The 21,168-nt window shown below is 44.3% G+C and overlaps 1 protein-coding gene across 6 annotated transcripts in view; it reads right to left on the reverse strand.

The window, feature by feature from the left end:
* RABEPK (Rab9 effector protein with kelch motifs) overlaps positions 1 to 21,168 on the reverse strand; it is an 81,264-nt gene that overhangs the window by 43,224 nt on the left and 16,872 nt on the right. For all 6 annotated transcript variants that reach the window (XM_029614481.1, XM_029614483.1, XM_029614484.1 and 3 more), the window contains 2 exons: positions 4,451 to 4,603; positions 2,291 to 2,452 (listed from right to left, as the gene is read on the reverse strand). In XM_029614481.1, coding sequence (XP_029470341.1) covers positions 2,291 to 2,452; positions 4,451 to 4,603 — 315 coding nt within the window. The remainder of the gene's footprint in view (positions 1 to 2,290; positions 2,453 to 4,450; positions 4,604 to 21,168) is intronic.

The following is a 21,168-nucleotide window of genomic DNA, read 5'->3' on the forward strand; positions in this document are numbered from 1 at the left end:
GGAGTGTCTTTCTCGCTAAAGGACTTTAAATATAGGCTTGTACCGCGCTTGTGGGAGGTTCCCAGAGGAGCTTGGAAGATGGCGGCGTCCAGCTGCAGCATTGATGCACGAGCCATGCAAAGTGGCCCCAGTCACAGGAGGTGGCGTCCTGGGCCATGGAAGAGCTAGTGCTGTGTCGAGGGTGAGTGAGGTGGCTCGTGGGGCCATCCCGCGAGCTACTGACTGTGACAACTACAGACCAGTAAGCTTGACATTGATATTGGACAAAATGGTAGAAGCTATTCTGAAGAACAAAATCACGAGCCATCTGATTAATGGAGTAGTGCCAACATGGATTTAGTAAAGGAAATCTTGTTTTACAAATCTGTTAATTTTGAAAGGGGTAGTAAACATGGATAAGAGTGAGTTGGCTGATATAATGTATAGGATTTTCAAAAGGTATTTGGTAAAATCTCTCATGAGATGCTCATCAGAAAACTAAAGCCTCATGAGATAGAAGGCAATGTCCTATTGTGGATTAGTTACTCGCTAAAAGATAGGAAACAGAGAAAGATAAATAGTGGAGTGCCTCGGGGATCTGTACCAAGACTGGTGCTTTTTAATATATATATAAATGACGTGGCAAAGAGAGTAATGAATGAGTTGTTCAAATTTGCATTTGACACAAAATCGTTCAAAGTAGTTAAAACACAAGTCAATTGTGAAGAATTTCCCAGTGATTTTCCCAGTTGCCGATGTTGCGATAAACATAAGTGAACAAATAGCTGAGTATCTCTAGAAAGTAGAGGATTGGATGAGAGATAATAAGTTGATATTAAACATGACAAAAACTGAAATGCTCTGGGTAAGTTGTTCCATTCCAATTGAAGAAGTACCTAAAGTAATGATTGATAGAATGATGGTCCCTTTACAGGATGAATTAAAGAATCTGAGGATTATTCTGGATTTAAGATCTTTCTTTTAAGCTGCAGGTGAAAAAAGTTATGAGAAGTGCTTATTTTAAATTGCGAGTAGTTCATAATTTATGGTTTATTTTGGCAAAAGATGATTTTAGAAAAGTGGTGCAAAACTTAGTTTTATCAACATTAGATTACTGTAATGTAATCTATAAAAGATTGCCAATCAAAATAGTTAAAGTTTTACAAATGATTCAGAACTTGGCCGCTAAGTTAATTGAGGGAGTCCGGATGAGGTGCCATGTTACGCTGCTTTTCAGCTGTACAATCAGCTAAATCCACGCCAAGAAACCCAGCTACCGGACCAAGGCACACCCCTGAGGGACCACGGAAATCACCTCAGGAATTCTCAACTAGGGGAGGGACCTTTAGGTATCATCATAGGAGAGCAGGGCTTTCTTTTCCTTAATTTAGAATTTCAAATTTCTCCTTCCAAAACGTTCATAGGGAGAAGCACATCCACCATCTGCTGGAGACGGAGAATACTGGCAGGCTGGGGTCACTGCAGGGTAATATATACTGTGACGTCAGTTTGCGCCCTCTCCATCCTCTGGCAGGGGAGCATAAACCTACTGGTCCTGAGTCCATCTGTCTACACGCTAGGAAAACCATTATTAGCCATGTAGACTTGGGAAAGCCACTGCTTAACCCCGTTTATGAGCAAGAAGGATAGACTTCTTCACTAGAATCCTCCCAAGCACTTGATACCTGCATTTGCCATTGTCAGAGGCAGGATGCTGGGCTTGATGGACCTTTGGGCTGACCCAGTATGGCATTTCTTATGTTCTTGGATTTTGGACTTAAATTATCCACATTTTCAAACTGAGCTCAAGGCAAGTTATTTTTCAGGTACAGTAGGTATTTCCCTGCTTCAGAGGGCTTATAATTAATTTGCATCTGAGGCAATGGAGGTGAATGTGACCTGCTTAGTGAAAGAAATGGGATTTGAACCTGGATCAAAGAGAGGTCACCTTGACACACAGTAGAAAAAAATACCAGATCATCTTGTAAAGACAATTCTCATATTTGTAGCAGTTGAGTGGGGAGGCTGCTTAGTAGCCAGTTACTGGCTGAGCAGGGCCAGACAGACTGAAAATGAAAGGGTGCAGCGCCATAGTTGGAAATTCTATAGTCAAGAGGAAACTTGAGAGGGAAAATAAAAGTTCAATACATAAAAAAAAATTTAGAAATAACATTTTCAGTTTTACTAAAGAAGACTATTTCTTGATTCATAATAAAAACATTTTTGATGTTTCTTGGACTCACATAGAGCTTTTATTATAAAGCCAAGCTACTGGTGAATTTTTAAACTTGTCGGGAAATTAAACCGATACCTGAGTCAAACACATGAAGCTGTGTGTCCTCAACAGGATCCGGTCCTTTATCGCCTCCACCAAAAACATATAGTTTATCGCCTATGGCTGCTGAAGATGTGTGAAATGTCCTTGGTGAAGGGGGAGTTCCAGTCACACTGGGACTTTGCCAAGTTCCCATTTCTAAATAAAAATAGAATAAAATAAAATCATATTTTAACAATGTGTTTAAATAAAAACAATTTATTTATCTGACATCTCCAACACATTGTTAACAATCTCCTTCACTACATCAATTCTATTACATTGTAAATAATTTTGCAACACTGTAAATAATTTGCTGTCAGTTAATCTCCTTCTTCTCTCTCCTCCGCTCCCAGTTGTGCACTTCCCTGTTTTATTATAACTGCAATTTTTCTAACCATGCACTTGTTATAGTTTTTCTAGTTCTCTGTATATTTCACACCCTGTTAAATGTAAACCGGCATGATGTGATACCTGTCATGAATGCCGGTATAATAAAAACACTAACGAGCGGATTTTAAATGCCCTGCTCGCGTAAATCCGCCCGGATTTACGCGAGCAGGGCCCTCGTGCGCCTATTTTGCATAGGCCACTGGCGTTTCAGGGGCGTGGCGCCGGCCCGGGGGCGTGGTCCCCAGGTCGGATGACGGCGCGCCAGCAGTCCGCTGGCACGCGTAGATTTACGTCTGCTTCTAGCAGGCGTAAATCGAGGGACAAAGGTAAGGGGGGGAGGGCGAAAGAAAGTTCCCTCCGAGGCCGCTCCGATTTCGGAGCGGCCTCGGAGGGAACGGAGGCAGGCTGCGTGGCTCGGCGCGTGCAGGCTGCCCAAAATCAGCAGCCTTGCGCGCGCCGATCCAGGATTTTATAAGATACGCGCGGCTATGTGCGTATCTTATAAAATCCAGCGTACTTTTGTTTGCGCCTGCTGCGCGAACAAAAGTACGTGATCACGCTCTTTTTTAAAATCTACCCCTATATAAATAAATAAAATATAAAAACCTGCCTTTTTCGGCATTTCACAGGCAATTCAAGAGCTGGGATGAAGTCTGATTGAAACTGATGCCCATGTCCCTCTCATGAGATCCAGAGAGGTACCGTATTTTTCGCTCCATAAGACGCACTATTTTTCCCCCAAAGGTGGGGGGAAAATGTATGTGCGTCTTATGGAGCGAATATAAAAAAAAAACCAAACAAAAATCTAACAAACCCCCCCCCCCCCCGACTCCCCCAAGACCTGCCGACTTAATTTCCCTACAACCCCCCACCCTCCTGACCCCCCCCCCCAAGACCTGACAAATTAATTTCCTGCAACCCCCCACCCTCCTGACCCCCCCAAGACCTGCCAAACGTCCCTGGTGGTCCGGGAATGATCTCCTGGGCGTGGGCCGTCGGCTGCCAGTAAACAAAATGGCGCCGACGGCCCTATGCCCTCACTATGTCACTGAGACCGACCGCTGCTATTGGTCGGTCTCAGTGACATAGTGAGGGCATAGGGCCGTCGGCGCCATTTTGTTTACTGGCAGCCGACGGCCCTATGCCCTCACTATGTCACTGAGACCGACCGCTGCTATTGGTCGGTCTCAGTGACATAGTGAGGGCATAGGGCCGTCGGTGCCATTTTGTTTACTGGCAGCCGACGGCCCACGCCCAGGAGATCGTTCCCGGACCGCTCCTGGACCCCCGCTGGACCACCAGGGACGTTTGGCAGGTCTTGGGGGGGTCAGGAGGGTGGGGGGTTGTAGGAAATTAAGTCGGCAGGTCTTGGGGGGTCAGGGGGGTGGGGGTTGTTAATTTAAAGGGTTGGGATGGGGGGGGGTTTGGGGGGAGGGGTTCCCAGAGAAAGAAAAGTTTTCTGATCTGGGGAGTGGACCGAAATGGCCCTCCCCAGACCTGAAAACAAAATGGGGAGAAAAAAAAAAAGCTATGCACTCCCCTAATTTGCTCCATAAGACGCCCAGACGCAGAGCCGGTTTAGCACAATTTTTTTTTTTTTAATTTTCCCCCTCTGAATCCTAGGTGCGTCTTATGGTCAGGTGCGTCTTATGGAGCGAAAAATACGGTATATGTATATGTTTGTCTTTACTTTGTTTTTTTTATACGGTGTTTCACAAAACCTTTGGCAAAAAACAAAAAACTCTGTTGTGCCAAGAGCCTTACCCAGATTCAACAGCTGTAAACAGTTTCTGTTCCCAGACTGGTTTGCTCCACCGAATACCCAGATATTGTCAGAGTTGGAAGCTGGAATGAAGCTAGCATGCTCGTATCGTGGTAATAAACCCTCCCAGTCTGGTATATCCCATTCATGTGAATCTGTAATTAGTGAAAACAGAAGTTATCTACATTTCACAGTTAACAGAACTTGATCTCACAGTTAAAATTTAATAAAAACTGCTATTTCTTATCATCCCACCAGACTAGTTCAGATGCACAGGTTTTGCTCTCCTACCAGCAGATAGAGACACAGAATGGATATTTTGCTGATGTCACTCTATACAGGGAACTATGTCACTTGCAGCACCTTCTGTACTTCTCTGTCTCCAGCAGATGGTAGTGGTGTCAATCTTGCAATCTGGAAGTTAGGTGGACAAATTGTTCCCGATGAGGTTCGACCTTTGTAATCAATCACCTGTCTGCTTGAGTAGGGATGGGTATGTGTGCGGGGAGTTGAGGGTGTTTGTGGCCGTTTTCTAGCTAGATACTTTCTGGTGAGGAACATTCAATAGAGAAAAACTGGTTTTTACCTGCTAATTTTTATTCCTGGAATACCATATATCAGTCCAGACTCCTGGGTTTTGCCTCCCTGCCAACAGATGGAAAAGGGAAGAAAAGCTTTACTGACATTGCTACTTAACCTAGAGTGCCACCTGCAGTCCCTCAGTATGACCTGTACCCAAGCCAAAATGAGAATAACTCTAACAATAATTGAGACCCTCAACCCTCCTCAATGAGCAGAAGGGATGCCTCTATGGAAAACTAGTCCCAACAATGTTGAGCAGAAGCTCATGTAACCAAACAAACTGCCATGACAAGTGGCCTTTACTGAACAAGTGGAGTTCTAAACTGATCTGTGGTATTCCAGGAATGAAAATAAAGCAGTTGAGAACCAATTTTCCTTTCTTGTTCATACCCCCGATTAGTCCAAACTCCTGGGGATGTACCCAAGCTCTCCTATACTGGGTGGGTATGTGATAGCCCTGCTCACAATACATTCTTCAAACCCCTCACAGTCCGGATCCCAGACATCCAACTGGTAATGTCTGGAGAAAGTGTTTAACTACTTCCAAGTAGCTGCCTGACATTTATTGTGAAGAAACCAGCTGATACTCCGCCCATGAGGTTGCCTGCGCCCGAGTCAATTAAGCCTTTAGACCCTCTGACACTAGACGGCCTTTACAAATATATGCCAAGCTAATCGTGTCCTTCAGCCATTTTGTAATAGTAGCCTTGGGTGCCCTGTACCCCTTTCTTGGCCCATTCCAAAGCACAAAAATATGATCCAATTTCTGGCAACTATGCTTCACTTAGAGATATCTTAACAACCCCGTTGCATATCCAATGAATGAAGTTCCTTCGCATTAAGCATAGCCAAATTCAGAAAGGTGGAAAGTTCCACTGTTTGACTAAGATGAAAGGCTGAAATAACCTTCAGCAGAAATGAGGGCACCGTTCGCAAGAATACCCCATTCTCCGTAAACTGAAGAAAGGGATCTCTATGAGTCAACACCTGAAGCTCTGAAATTCTTCTGGCCGAACAAATCACCACCAAAAAAAAAGAACACTTTCAGAGTTAAATCCTTTAGAGTCATCCTCCGCAATGGCTTGAATGGAGTCTCACACAACACCCTCATCACTAAATTAAGATTTCACGAGGAACACACCTTCAGAATTGGGGGCCACAAGTGTTTTACCCCTCGAAGAAAATGAATCACAGCCAGATGCGAGGCCAGGGGCACTCCCTGCATCTTACCCCAAAGTAAGCTTAAAGCCGTCACCTGAACCCAAAGGAAATTATAGGCTAGAATCCTCACTAGACCTTTGTAAAAAGGTCAAGATATGGGAAATTGAAGCCTATGTAGGCTGCACACAATAAGCCTAAAAATTCCTCCACACCCTAACATAAGCTAAGGATGTGGATGGCTGTTCGGCCTGCAGTAAGGTGGCAATGACATCTTCAGAATACCCCTTCTATCTCAAGCGGTTCCTCTGAAAAACGAAACCACAAGACAGAAGCGAGCCACCTGATCTGCAAATATGGGACCCTGGTGCAACCATTTCGGAAGGTGACTGAACCTTAAAGGACATCCACCTCCAAGTTTACTAGATCCAAGGAACCATGGCTGACATGGCCATTCTGGAGTCATGAGAATCACTTCACTGGGGTGTCACTCTATGTGCTGTAGCACCCTGCCCAGCAATAGCCATGGGAGGAAAGACGTAAAGAAGAATCCCTGGTAGCACCAAAGCGCCGATTCCTTGTGCTCTGTGTTCTTGCCTACAACTATAAAAATGTGCCACCTTTAGCGTTTTCTCTAGATGCCATCAAGTACATGCGAAGTGTTTTCCACCTGGCTCGAACAAGAAGCATTGCTTCCTTTGACAGCTCCCATTCTCCGGGATAAACAAGTTTGCTTACCGTAAACGGTGTTTCCGTAGATAGCAGGATGAATTAGCCATGCTGTCTGGGAAGCGCCGTGATCCCGGGTAGGCGGAGTTTCTCTTAGCTGATCATAGAGTTTTCAACTCTGTGCGTCTGCGCGGTTGTCTTCCTGCGCGGTTCCCTCACCTCTTCAGTTTCTTTGTAGCCAAGCGAGAGGTAAGTCCAGAAGGTATGTCTGTCTCTGTGAGACTGTCTAGGGAGGAGGGAGGGAACACATGGCTAATTCATCCTGCTATCTACGGAAACACCGTTTATGGTAAGCAAACTTGCTTTTTCCCGTCGATAGCAGGGCTGAATTAGCCATGCTGTCTGGGAATCCCAAGCTCCCAGGTTGTGTCCTTGTATATTTATTGTTTGTAGGTTTGGACATCAACCCTTGAAGTGGTAGACAGTCTCATGTTCTTTTTAGTGATGATAAGACTGCTGTGCCTAGTACCGCATCAGAGGTCGTTTGCTGTTGGAGGCAATAATGCGATGTGAAGGTATGAATGGACGACTATGTAGCCGCTTTGCAGATATCGATTAATGGAACTTTGTTCAAATGGGCAACTGATGCTGCAGTGGCGCGGATCTGGTGCGCTTTAGGCTTTGTGAGTAGTTTTACTGAACGCGTATTGTAGCAAAAAAGTATGCATTGCGATAACCAATTGGCTATGGTCCTTTTTGAGACTGGTTGTCCAGGATCATTCGGGTTAAAGGAAAGGAACAGTTGAGAAGGCCTCGAAATTGATTGAGTCCTGTTCTTATAGTAAGCCAATGCTCTCTTACAGTCCAAAGTGTGTAAAAGTTTTTCTCGCTCGTTATTATGTGGTTTTGGTATAAAAATAGATAGCGTTATGGATTGATTAAGATGAAAAAATGTTACCATCTTAGGCAGAAAGAAAGGGTGAGGATGAAGTGTCACCTTGTAATGGTAGAATTCAAGATAAGAGGAGTAGTGAACCAAGGCTTGTAGTTCGCTGACCCTCCTTGCAGAAGTAATGGCAATGAGAAAAACTGTTTTCCATGTCACATATTTAACGTGGCTAGAGTCTAATGGTTCGAAAGGTGGAAGCATTAGTTGTTCCAGCACTACATTAAGTCCCATGGGATTGGGGGCTTGGTCACCGGTGGCCGAAGCCGGATCATTCCCTTCATGAATCTAGATATCAATGGATGGTTAGACATTGGAAGGTTATTAAAAGGTTCATGAAAAGCTGCTATAGCGCTGATATGAACTCACACCGAAGTGGTGGCTAGTCCTGCTTCATAGAGTGTGTGCAGATATTGCAGTAATTGAGTGGCAGTGGATGAGAAAGGGTTTATGTTCTTTGGAGTACACCAGTCCAAGTAACATTGCCACTTTCCTTTGTAGTTTCGTCTGGTTGAAGGTTTACGTGATGCAATAAGAATATCCTCTAGTTGAGAAGATAAACCTAAGGGAGTTAGTATTTGCCATTCAATCTCCACGCTGTGAGATGAAGTGATTGATTCATGGGGTGAAGTAATGAGCCCCCTTCCTGTGTCAGAAGATGTGGAAGGTTTTGTAGCGTTATCGGTGGATGAATGGAAAGTTTCACAAGATATGCGTACCAGGGCTGCCTCGGCCACGCCGGAGCTATTAAAATCATGTCTGACATGTCCTGGATGCATTTCTGAATCGTTCGAGAAATGAGTGGAATGGGTGGATAGGCATACATCAAGCCTAGCGTCCATGGAATGAGAAAGGCATCTGGAGCCATCCTTTGATTGCTGGGGTAAATTGAGCAAAAGGTTTTGGCTTGTCTGTTTGCTTCCATGGCAAAAAGGTCTATTTTGGGAAACCCCCACTGTTTGAAGATATTTTGTGCCACCTCTGGATTTAAGGTCCATTCATGTGGATGAAAAATCCGACTGAGACTGTCTGCTGTTACATTGTCCAGACCTGGAAGATACGTTGCTTGAATTGACACTTGGGCTTTGACTGTCCAATGTAGAATTTGTGTTGCTTCCTGGCAGAGAGTCCAGGAACCGAACCCTCCTTCCTTGTTTATGTAAAACATGGCTACATGGTTGTCTGTATATACCATGAGGCTTGATCCCCTTATCTGATCCGAGAACATTTGAAGTGCCATCCTAATGGCTCTTGGTTCCAGGAGATTGATCTGGTATATAGATTCCTGAGGGGTCCAGAGACCTTGAGTTTTCAGTTCACCCAGATGTGCTCCCCAACCTTTGTTGGAGGCATCCGTGGTCAGAGTTATCTGATGAGGCGGTAAACAGAATGGAGCTCCCGAGGAAAGGTTCTTGGGGAGGAGCCACCATCAAATGTCCTCTTTCATTGCGTTTGTAATTTGAATTCTGGTATTGAGTGGCTGTATGAATTGAGGCCACTGAGACTTTAGACCCCATTGTAAGCGACGTATGAAAAGTCTGGTGTGAGGAACCACATAGACTGCTGCTGCCATATGACCCAGAAGTTGGAGAATCTGTCGTGCAGATGTCCGGTTTCTGTGAAGTAGGCTGTGTGCCATCCAACCAAAATGATAAAGGGGATGGAACAGCTCCCCTATGAGGAAAGGTTGAAGAGGTTAGGGCTGTTCAGCTTGGAGAAGAGACGGCTGAGGGGCGATATGATAGAGGTATTTAAAATCATGAGAGGTCTAGAACGGGTAGATGTGAATCGGTTATTTACACTTTCGAATAACAGAAGGACTAGGGGGCATTCCATGAAGTTAGCAAGTAGCACATTTAAGACCAATCGGAGAAAAATCTTTTTCACTCAATGCACAATAAAGCTCTGGAATTTGTTGCCAGACGATATGGTTAGTGCAGTTAGTGTAGCTGGGTTCAAAAAAGGTTTGGATAAGTTCTTGGAGGAGAAGTCCATTAATGGTTATTAATCAAGTTTACTTAGGGAATAGCCACTGCTATTAATTGCATCAGTAGCATGCGATCTTCTTAGTGTTTGGGTAATTGCCAAGTTCTTGTGGCCTGGTTTGGCCTCTGTTTGAAACAGGATGCTGGGCTTGATGAACCCTTGGTCTGACCCAGTATGGCAATTTCTTATGTTCTTATGCCAATGATTGTATGTTTTGCATCCTGTCTTGAGGAAGGTATGCTCTCTGTTTGACTGTGTGTATGAGAGCGCCTATGAACTGAAGTATCTGAGTTGGTTGTAGGTGAGACTTCTCGAAATTGATAAGAAATCCCAACGTCTGAAGGCATTCGATCGTGCGTATCGTATGATCTCTCAGTGTAGACTGATACGATGCTACTATTAACCAGTCGTCCAGATAAGGAAATATTTGGATCGAAAGTTTCCTGAGGTGAGCCACCACCACTGCTAGACATTTGGTGAATACTCTTGGGGCTGAAGATAGGCCAAATGGGAGAACCTTGTATTGGTAATGTATATCCTGAACTTGGAAACAAAGGTAACGCCAAGAAGACGGGTGGTTTGGTATATGGGAATATGCATCCCTCAGGTCGATGGAACATAGCCAATCATTGTGCTGAATCAGCGGTAGGATATTTTTGAGAGAAGTCATTTTGAATTTCTCTCTCTGTATGTGCTTGTTGAGTAGTCTGAGATCTAGAATGGATTGTAGGCCCCCCGACTTCTTTGGAATGAGGAAATATTGGGAATAAATCCCTTGGTGTTGTTGATGAATGGGAAATATCTGTATAGACTGCTGAATTTGTAGGTTGTTCAATTCCGCTGTGAGGGATGTGGAGTGGGATCGTATCATCCTCTTCGGAGGAATATGAGGAAGAGGAGTGGATTGAAAATTTAGAGAGTAACCGTTTTTGATAATGTTGAGTACCCACTGATGTGAAGTGATGGAATCCCAATTGTGGAGAAAAAATTGAAGGCGTCCTCCTATGAAAGCCGGTAGTGGTGGTGGCTGCATTAATTTCAAAAAGAGGAGGCAGGTTTCTGTTGAGGGGCTGGCGTTTATTTTACTGGTCTTTGTTGTCTGGCACGACCCCTAGACCTCTGCAGAGCTGTATTTCTTGGAGGGACATACGGCTGAGGCCTGTATTGCGAATAAGGCCTGTTGTATGGTCTGGAGTAATACCAGCGACAGTAAGGATAGAATCGATATTGCGATTTTTGAGAATCTGCAGGAGTGGTTAGAGATAGTATAGCTGCACTTTGCTCCTTCAAATGGGATACGATGTCTCCAAATATATCTCCAAAGAGATTGTCACCCATACATGGAATGTCGGCTAACTTCTCATGGACATCAGTCCGAATTGCGCTGGCTCTGAGCCAAGCCATACGCCTGGCCGTAATAGCTGAAGCAGACGCTCTCGAAGATTCAAAGGATTCGTAAATAGAGCGTAGTAAATGCCTGAGACCTTCTTCCATATCTAAGAAAGACTGGTGTGGTGTGTTGTCTTCCAAAAGACACAGTGGACGCAGTTTTTGGAGTGTTTCAAACAGGTACTGCGTAGTGTAAAACTGGTGATGCTGTATCCTGTTGGTGATCTAACCAAATCTATCCACAAACGTGGGGGTAACTCCTATATTAAACTTATCCAAAAACCCGCACACAAACATTTTTTCTTTTATTTTAAATGAATTTTTGTCTTTTCTTTTTAAGATTGCAATTCACCTATGTGTCTCACACATACCCAACCTAATTTAAACTTGCGATTTAATATCAAAGAAGATTATATATGTCTTAAATATTTGATAGGTGTATGGTAATGCTTCATAAAACTTTAAGAGCACCTGACATGGTGTCCTGCTCGATTTTTATTGTTTAATCATAAGCACCACCATCCACCACATAGTCCTTTAATCAATTATTCAAAAACTCTTTTTTGTTGTTTGTTATTTTCTTAAAATTTTTCTTTTTATATCTTTTTATATCATTTTATATCTTTGAACAACCAAGTTTAAAAGGAAAGTGTAAAACACTAAATGTAGAACAAGAGATTGTAGGTCGCCAATCACTCAGGACTGGAGCATTACTTATCTTGCACTTAAAGTCCTCCAAAACGATCTTTCAGCGGCACTTGCCCCAACAAGGCCCGGTTTCGAATCCTCTTCATCAGGGGAAGCCACTCCAACTTTGTCCCAGACAATTTCATCTCATTTAATGTTCCAAATCCATAAAGAGCTCGCCTCAGCGCTGCTCACTCCACGCCCTGGAGTGAGCAATAATGCCAAACTCTGGGCATCTTCAGTCGTAACAGGCGGTAAACCTGACTCTGCAGCTTTACTATCCTGTCCTCCATGAGAAACACGTTGCCAATCCTGGTGTCGAATTGAGTTCCTAGGTATTCCAAGGATTGGGATGGTATTAGATGACTCTTAGCTAGGTTCACCACCCAGCCCAGAGCCCTCAACCTCTCTAGGGCCTGACAGAGATCCACCAACTTTGTCCGAATGACCCAGTTGACCAGATATGGGTGTACCAGCACTCCTTCCTTCCAAAAGGCTACTGCCACCACCACCACCACCCTCAGAGTCTTTTCCTGGGTGGTGACTCCTAACACAGAACCCAGAACTGTGTAGCTGTAGTTGGGATTATTTTTCCCTATATGCATTACTTTGCACTTATCCATATTAAACTACATAGGAAAATTGGTTCTTACCTGCTAATTTTCATTCCTGTGAGACCACAGATCAGTCCAGACTCCTGGGTTTTGCTTCCCTTCCAGCAGATGGAGACAGAGAAAAAACTTTGCAGACACCGCCTCTTAACCTGGTGTGCCACCTTCAATCCTCAGTATTAATAAGTACCCAAGCACAAAATAGCTAAAAAAAACTTCTAACCAATCACTGTTATAATATTCCCCAGAACGAGCAGATATATCGGTGGCATTCGATACTATAAATCATGAATCCTTGCTTTCAAGACTCTAGGAAATTGGATTAACAGATTCAACCCTGGCATGGTTTAAATCCTATCTTACTAACAGATCTTTCAAAGTGAAATTAGGAACAGTGGAGTCAGACACAGTTAATCTTTCCACCGGGGTTCCCGAGGGCTCCTCCTTCTTGCCCACACTTTTTAATATATATATGGCCCCACTTTGCAAATTCTTATCGGGTCTAGGACTGGTCCACTTTCTATATACCGACGATGTGCAGATTCTGCTGCCAAAGACGCATTACAAACAACCCTGAAATTATGGGAAATATATTTTACAGCTATAAACAATTTCTTACTCATATGTCACTTTCACTAAATAATTCTAAAACAAAAATTGTATTTATCTGTAACAAAATTACAGAAAAGATTGTAGCAGACATTAATCTTAGTCCGTCCTACAATATAATACATAAAGTTAGAGATCTTGACTGTATTCTGGATACAGAACTGAGTATGAAAGCTTTTATTAAGGCCATAACTAAGGAAGGCTTTTATAAATTACATATTTTGAAAAAACTAAAACCACTTTTACACAGTAATGACTTCCGCACTATCTTGCAGGCTCTTTTTTTTTTTTTTTTTTTTTTAAACTAAACTTGACTATTGTAATGCGCTCCTGTTGGGACTTCCTGCTTCAATGATCTGTCCATTGCAGCTGCTGCAAAATGCAGCGGCACGACGTCTGACCAATACAAGGAAATATGACCATGTCACCCCAATATTGAAAGAGCTTCATTGGTTACCTGTACAATTTCAGATCCAATACAAATGTCTGTCTTTAATTCACAAATCGGTCTATGGCAACAATGCAGAATGGTTAAATGCATCCCTTCACATCCTCACCCCTCAACGAAACCTCAGGTCCTTGGGAAAAGCCTTATTATCCATTCCATCACCAAAATTAGCCCACCTGACCTCAGTTAGAGAAAGAGCATTATCATTGGCAGGACCAGCACATTGGAATTCACTCCCCCTTGATATTCGGCTCGAGACAAATGCAAACATTAAAAAAATCCCTGAAGACGTGGCTATTTAAACAGGCATACAATCAAATAAGCTAAGTCCAGAGAATAGTTCCCTCCCTGTTTATTTTTTATGTTATAACCATGGAACTAGTCCATGGTAGTGTTTTTATTTTTTATTTGGAATTGTTTTAGTTTATTTAATACTATTGTAACTTGTAATTTGAATGGGAGTTATTTTATTTTGCTATTATATTTTATTTTTGGGCAATGTATATTAGGCTTTTAATTTTGTAGTTAATTTTACATTTCTTGAAGAACTATTTTTAGGATTTATTTATGAATTGTTTAAAAAATCTGTAAACCAGCTTGAAGTTATTGCGAAAGTTTCAGTATATAAAAATGGTTCAATAAATAAATAAATAAAGTTACAACCACATTTGGAACTGTTATTGTAAGGATTAATCAGAAATTTATACCATTCTTCAGAATTATTATAGAAAAAAACAAATTATGCGGACTCTCCAAACCTCCTCTCTACCACCAGGCGGGAATCTGGACTGATCTGTGGAAATACAGGAACAAAGATTAGCAGGGAAGAACCTATTTTCCTTTCCCTGTATGTACTCAGATCAGTCCAGATTCCTGGGACGTATCAAAGCTTCCCTAACCAACTTCTAACCAAACTGAAACCCATACTAAACTTTGACAAGACAGAAATAATCTTACTGGACAGAAAAAACAACTTTCCTCAACTTCCACCACTCAACTTAATAAACCAAAAAGTGGCTATTACTCCAATTAATCATGCACGTAACCTCAGAGTCATAATTGACAAAGATCTCTCCTTCAAAAATAACATCACAGCTAAAATCAAAGATGGTTATCACAAACTCCTAACATTACGTCATTTAAAACCTTTTCTCTCCCCCAATGATTTCAGATCAGTCCTCCAACTTCTCATATTCTCCAACTTGGACTACTGTAATTCCTTACTATTCAACCTACCTTTTAATACCATCCGCCCACCACAGATCCTACAAAATGCAACTGCAAGAATACTCACAGGATCAAAAAAACATGATCACATCACTCCTACCCTAATTTCTCTATACTGGCTCCCAATTAAATTTCGGATTGAATACAAAATTTTATCCATACTTCATAAAATATTATATGAAAAAACATACAAACTGGCTTACTCCATCCATTAAATTGCACGATCCAAAGAGAAACCTCAGATCAGCAAACAAAGGACTTTTAAAGATCCCACCCTCTCGATCCAAACAACTCACCTCAACTCAAAAGAGAGCAATTTCACTCGGAAGTCCCAAACTCTGGCACACCCTCCCAATAGATCTCAGAACACAAGAAAACTTAAAAACTTTCAAAAAAGAACTAAAAACATGGATGTTTATTAAAGCCTACCAACTCGCCCAATGAATCAAAACTTCGCTACCATCACATATCACTAAGAAGACCGATTTCACCCAACAAACAAACTAATTATTTCTCAGTTCTATAATCTCTGGTTTAATACACGAACCTAGTTCATAAATTATATATATTATTTGTTAGCTATCATATTAACCATTTTTGGAAACCCTGTGAAACATTGTACTTTGTAAACCGTTGTGATGGCAAAACCGAATGACGGTATATAAAACTCATTAAATAAATAAATAAATAACCGGGGTGGGACTGTGAAAGTCCCACTTGAAGTACTTTTTCGCCGAAACTGCCAATGTCTGGGGCCTGGACGTCCAATCGGTAGTGTCTGGCAAAGGTTTATAAAGACTTCCAAGTAGCTGCCCTACAAATCTTTTGCGGCGAAACCAGTTGGCATTCTGCCCAGGAGGCCACCTGGGAATGGGTAGAATGGGCCCTTAACCCCTCTGGGATAGGATGACTGCAACAGATATATATAGAACCAATGGCCTCCTTCAACCGACACGCAATCATGACCTTTGATGCTTTCTGACCCTTTTTTGCACCACTCCATAGCACAAAAAGGTGATCCAACAATCTGAAACTGTTAGTGACCTCTAGATACCACAACAAAGCCTTTCTGACGTCCAGATGTCTTAACTCTTTTGCATGAGGCACACCAACCTCCAGATTTGTGAATGCTGGAAGCTCCACTGACTGACTTAAGTGGCATGCTGAAACTACTTTCGGCACAAAAGATGGAACCATCCTCAAAGAGACCCCAGAATATGAAATCCGCAAAAAGGTTCCCTACAAGACAGGGCTTGACGTTCAGACACCCTTCTGGCTGAACAAATCGCCACCAAGAAAACCACCTTCAAAGTCAGATCTTTTATGTTGACCCTCTTAAGAGGCTCAAACGGCGCCTCACACATGCCCATGAGGACCAAGTTAAGGCTCCAAGAAGGGTACACCTTACAAACCAGGGCGGGCACAAATGCTTTGCCCTTGAAGGAAACTTACCACATCCTGATGCCCAGCCAGAGCTGATCCATGAATCTTGCCCCTCACACAGCCCAGGGCAGATACCTGTACTCTCAGGGAACTAAAGGACAAACCTTTCGACAGGCCTCTAGAAAAAGGCCAGAATCTGCGCCACCGACGCTCACCAAGGGTCCATCCCTTGCTCCGAACACCAAGACTCGAAGACTCAAACCCGGACATACGCCAAGAAAGTAGAAGTCTTTCAAGCCTGCAACAGAGTACAAATAACCTCTTCAGGATATCCTTTCTTCCTTAATTGCTGCCTTTCAAAAGCCAAGCCACTAGACAAAAGTGATCCACTTGATCTGAAAATATGGGGCCCTGCCACAGTAGATTTAGTAGATATCCCAGTCTCAAAGAGCCGTCCACTGCTAGATTGACCAAATCTGCAACCCAAGGTCGTCGTGGTCACTCTGGAGCCACTAGAATCACCTGTCCTGGATGGACCTCTATTCTCCTTACAAACTTGCCCACCAGAGACCACGGTGGAAACACGTAGATCAGTATGTCGTGCGGACAAGGAAGAACCAGGGTATCGACCCCTTCTGCTCTGCTCTCTTCTGCTACTGAAGAAGCGCGGTGCCTTAGCATTCCTCTCAGTTGCTATTAGATCCATATGAGGAATGCTCCATGGTCATTGCTTCCTCTGAAAGCTCCCATTCTCCCAGGACCAGACATTGTCGGCTGAGAAAATCCGTTTGCACATTGTCGAACCCTGCTATGTGCGAGGCCGCTATCAAAGTTTGATGCTGCTCTGTCCAGCACATCAGCATCTCTGCTTCTAGAGCAACTGCTTGCCTCTTGGTACTTCTTTGGCGGTTGATGTAGGCCACCGTCGTCACATTGTCTGACAGGACTCAGACTGCCCAGTTGCACAAAAGAGGAAGAAACTCCTGCACAGCCATCTGCACCGCTCTTGTCTCTAGGCAATTGATGGACCAAGTCGCTTCCTCCTTCGACCATTGGCCTTGCACCGACTGGGACTGACACACTGCTCGCCAACTGGAGAGATTGGCGTCAGTAGTCACTAACATCCACTGTGGCACCACGAGGTCCATCTCGTGGCCCAGATAGTCCCGGGTAAGCCACCACAAAAGAATGGACCTGGTGGACTCTGTAACTGGTAGTGGAAGATAAAACTGCTCTGAAATCGGATTCTCATATGAACAAACGCCCATGGGACCAGCTCCAAGGTAGATGCCATGGAACCAAGGACCTGCAAGTAATTCCAGACCCTGGGCACCTGCAGGTTCCAAACTTGAGGCTGCAGCTTGACAATCTGTTCCTCTGTGAGAAAGACCTTCCCGGCTTGGATATCAAAGCGTGTGCCCAAGAACTCCAGAGCCTGCAAAGGAGAAAGTTGGTTCTTGGACAGATTCACTATCCAGCCCAACGATCTCAGGTGGTGCAACATCACTTCTACCGCCTTCCTCCAAAAGTCCTCCTACTTCGCCCTGATGAGCCAGTTGTCCGATACGGTTGAACCAGCCGCCCTCCTTTCTGAGGGCTGCCGCCACCACCACCATCACCTTGGTGAAGGTCTTCAGGGCTGTTGCCAGTCTGAACGGGAGAGCACAAAATTGAAAATGCCTCCCCAGGATCAGAAACCAGAGGTACCTCTGATGCTCTGGGTGAATCCCTATGTGCAGATATGTCTCCGTCAGATCTAAGGAAGCCAAAAAACTCTCCGCTTCGCACCGCTACTATGACTGACTGCAGAGTCTCCATCCGTAAACGGGAAACCTTGAGAGCTACGTTCACCGTCTTCAAATCCAGAATAGGTCGAAAGGTTCCTTCCTTTTTTGGAACCACAAAATAAATGGAATAATGCCCCATCCCCTGTCCATCCAGGGGGATGGGAACAATGGCTCCCAGCATTTGCAGTCGCTGTATGGTCTGCTGAATGATTGCTTCTTTTCCGCAGAGGCACATGGAGATACCATGAACAGGTCCCTGAGCGGCTGAGCAAATTCTAAAGCATAGCCTTTTTCTATCATGGTTAGAACTCACTAGTCTGACGTGATTTTGACCCACTCCTCATAAAATTGAGTCAGATGATCCCCAATGACCAGGACGGAGAAGAGGGCCAGCCTCACTTCATTGTGTGGGCTTAACTCCACTAGAGCCCTGGCTGGAGCCCTCTCTTTTCGCTCTATGGCCTCGAAAGGACTGGCTCCAGGACTGCGACATCCCTGAGGCCTGCCTTTGACCAGCAGCTGAAAACGCCTCTGGCCACGAAACCGGGATCGCACCGGAAAAGATCAGTTGGGCTCTTTGGGCTTGTCCTCCGGAAGCTTGTGTACCTTATTGTTACCCAAAAGCTTTATCAGCTGGTCCAGATCTTCGCCAAAGAGAAGTTTGCCTTTAAATGGCAAAGCCCCAAGCTCAGGCTTTGAGGAAACGTCCACCGACCAATTCCGCAACCAAAGAAGCCTCCTGGCCAAGACTGCGGACATCATTGTTCTGGAAGATGTGCGGATAAGGGTATAACAAGGCATCTGTGCCATAAGTGAACGCCAACTCCAGATGTTCTGCCTGCTGAGACTCTGAGGGTGACATAGACTTATTGTTCTGTAATTTCTGCACCTACCACAGTGAAGCCTGAAGCATAAAGCTATTGCACACAGCCATTCGGCTGCCTAGTGCTAACAGTTCAAATATCTTTTTGAGATGCACCTCAAGCTTCCAGTCTTGCATATCCTTCAGAGCGGCAGCCCCAGCCACAGGAATAGTTGTCCTCTTCATGACTGCAGAGACGGAAGTATCCACCTTCGGAACACTCAAGAGCTCCAGAGTGTCCTCTGGCAATGGATACAGCTTATCCATAGCCCTGCTCACCTTAAGGCCAGTCTCCAGTGAGTCCCACTCTCTGACCACAAACTGTTTGACTGACTTGTGAAAAGGAAAAGTCTTAGCCGGATCTCGTAAGCCCGCCATGACCGGGTCCACTTCCTCCTGGTCAGACTCCTCATGAGAAGCCTAGATTCCTAACTTCGCCAGGACATATGGAATCAGGGGGCCCAGCACCTTACTTTTGAAAAAGATGAAGCACCTTGGGATTGTCACCTTCCAATATTGGGAAGCTTTCCTGGTTCCTTGGTTGGATCCTGTGTCCCATGATCAGGATCAATGTCTGGGAAGCCATCCCCAGGTGACAATCCCTGATTAGACTCTTCAGAAGAAGCATCCTCAGCAACCCCTCACATCGATGGACCATGGACTCGCCGAATACTTGTGGCCCCTGATGACTTGGATCTCTTCTTGGGTGGGGGTCCCGCTGTCCTTCACTTGAGAGGGCTGGCCCGCAGCCTTGCGGGCCAAAAAAAGCCTGATACATCAAAATCACAAACTCAGGAGAAAAAGGAATGAAACTCTCAGACTCCTCCAGAGGATCTGACTCCTTCCCAGACTGCCCCCCATGAGCTCCCCGGGCCTCCTTGGGGCTGTATTTGGCTGGGTAGAGCACGGGTGGGAAATTCCCCCCCCCCCCCGCTGCAATATGAGCCTTAGCCGCAAGTGAATCCAAAATGGGCGTCGTTCCTGTGCTCAGCAGGAACGGACCTTCGGCTTCCCTCAGGGTAGCCTTTAGCCCTCCAGACCAGCGCTGCTTGGAAGATGCAGCTACAACCTCTCCCGATGTGCCCTCCGCTCGAGGGAGGCATTAGCAACAGCGTCCCACACAAGAAACACAAGTGGAGCTGTCTCCACACACAGAGCATCGGGCTTCCCTCAGCATGACCAGAAGATAGGTCAACTGCATAGCAACAGGGGCCCCAGAGAGCTGCAACAAAAGTATCAGTCCCCCGAGCCACCTCCATGCACCACCAGCACCGGGGCGACCTGAAGTAAAGCGCTTGCAACACTGCCCCTGTAAATTTTTTTTTTAATTTTAAAGAAGACAAAGGCAGAGAGACAAGAAAAGGAATAGTCTTATCTGAAGCGTGGCACAGGCTTCTCCCTGTTCTCCTGGAGGTGAGGGAACTGGACTACCAGCTTTCACCTCCAGTGTTGTCCAGAGAGCAAATTAGGCTCTCCAACCCCTTCTCGTCCACTCCTACAACCAGGAGGGATGGTCCCTACCTTCTCCATCTACTGGAGACAGAGAAATACTGAGGATCTGCAGGCAGCACACCAGGTTAAGAGGCAATGTCTGCAAAGTTTTTTCTCTGTCTCCATCTGTTGGAAGGGAGACAAAACCCAAAAGTCTGGACTGATTTGGGAATGTACAGGTAACTGCCATTTAGTAGCCCTTTCTCTTAATCTCACAAGGACCTTATGCAATTCTTCACAATCCAATGATGTTTTAATGACTCAAAACAATTTTGTGCCATCTGCAAATCTGGTCACCTCACTTGTCATTCCTATCTCCAAATCATTTATAAATATGCTAAATAGCAAATGTCCCAATACAGATCCCTGGGGCACTGTACAAACGATCTTTCTCCTTTCCGAAAATTGAACATTTAGTCTTATGCTCTGTCTCCTGTATTATATCCAGTTACTAATCCATAATAGGAAACTGCCTCGATCTCATGACGTTCCAATTTCCTGAGAAGTCTCTCATGAGGGACTTTGTCAAATACCTTCTGAAATCTAAATACAGTATAAATCAACCGCCAAACCTTTATCCACATTTATTTACATTTAAAAAAAAATCTAGTAAGTTGGTAAGGCAAGACTTCCCTTTACAAAAACCATGTTGATTCTCCCCTTAAATCATGATTATTTATGCGGCTAGAATTTAGCCACATATCTCAGGGACGGTCCAAGGGCGGGTGAGAGGTGTTTCAGGGAGGGCCAGAGTTAGCAGCATACGTTATTCAGAGTTAACTGCTTAACCTATGCGGCTAACTCTGGTCCCACTGTAAAGCTGTCCTAAAGTTAGCCAGATATACTTATCTAGCTAACTTTAAGATAGCCAGGTATATTCAGCGG

This window comes from Rhinatrema bivittatum, chromosome 8 (assembly GCF_901001135.1).
Source record: "Rhinatrema bivittatum chromosome 8, aRhiBiv1.1, whole genome shotgun sequence".
Classification (NCBI taxonomy): Eukaryota; Metazoa; Chordata; class Amphibia; order Gymnophiona; family Rhinatrematidae; genus Rhinatrema; species Rhinatrema bivittatum.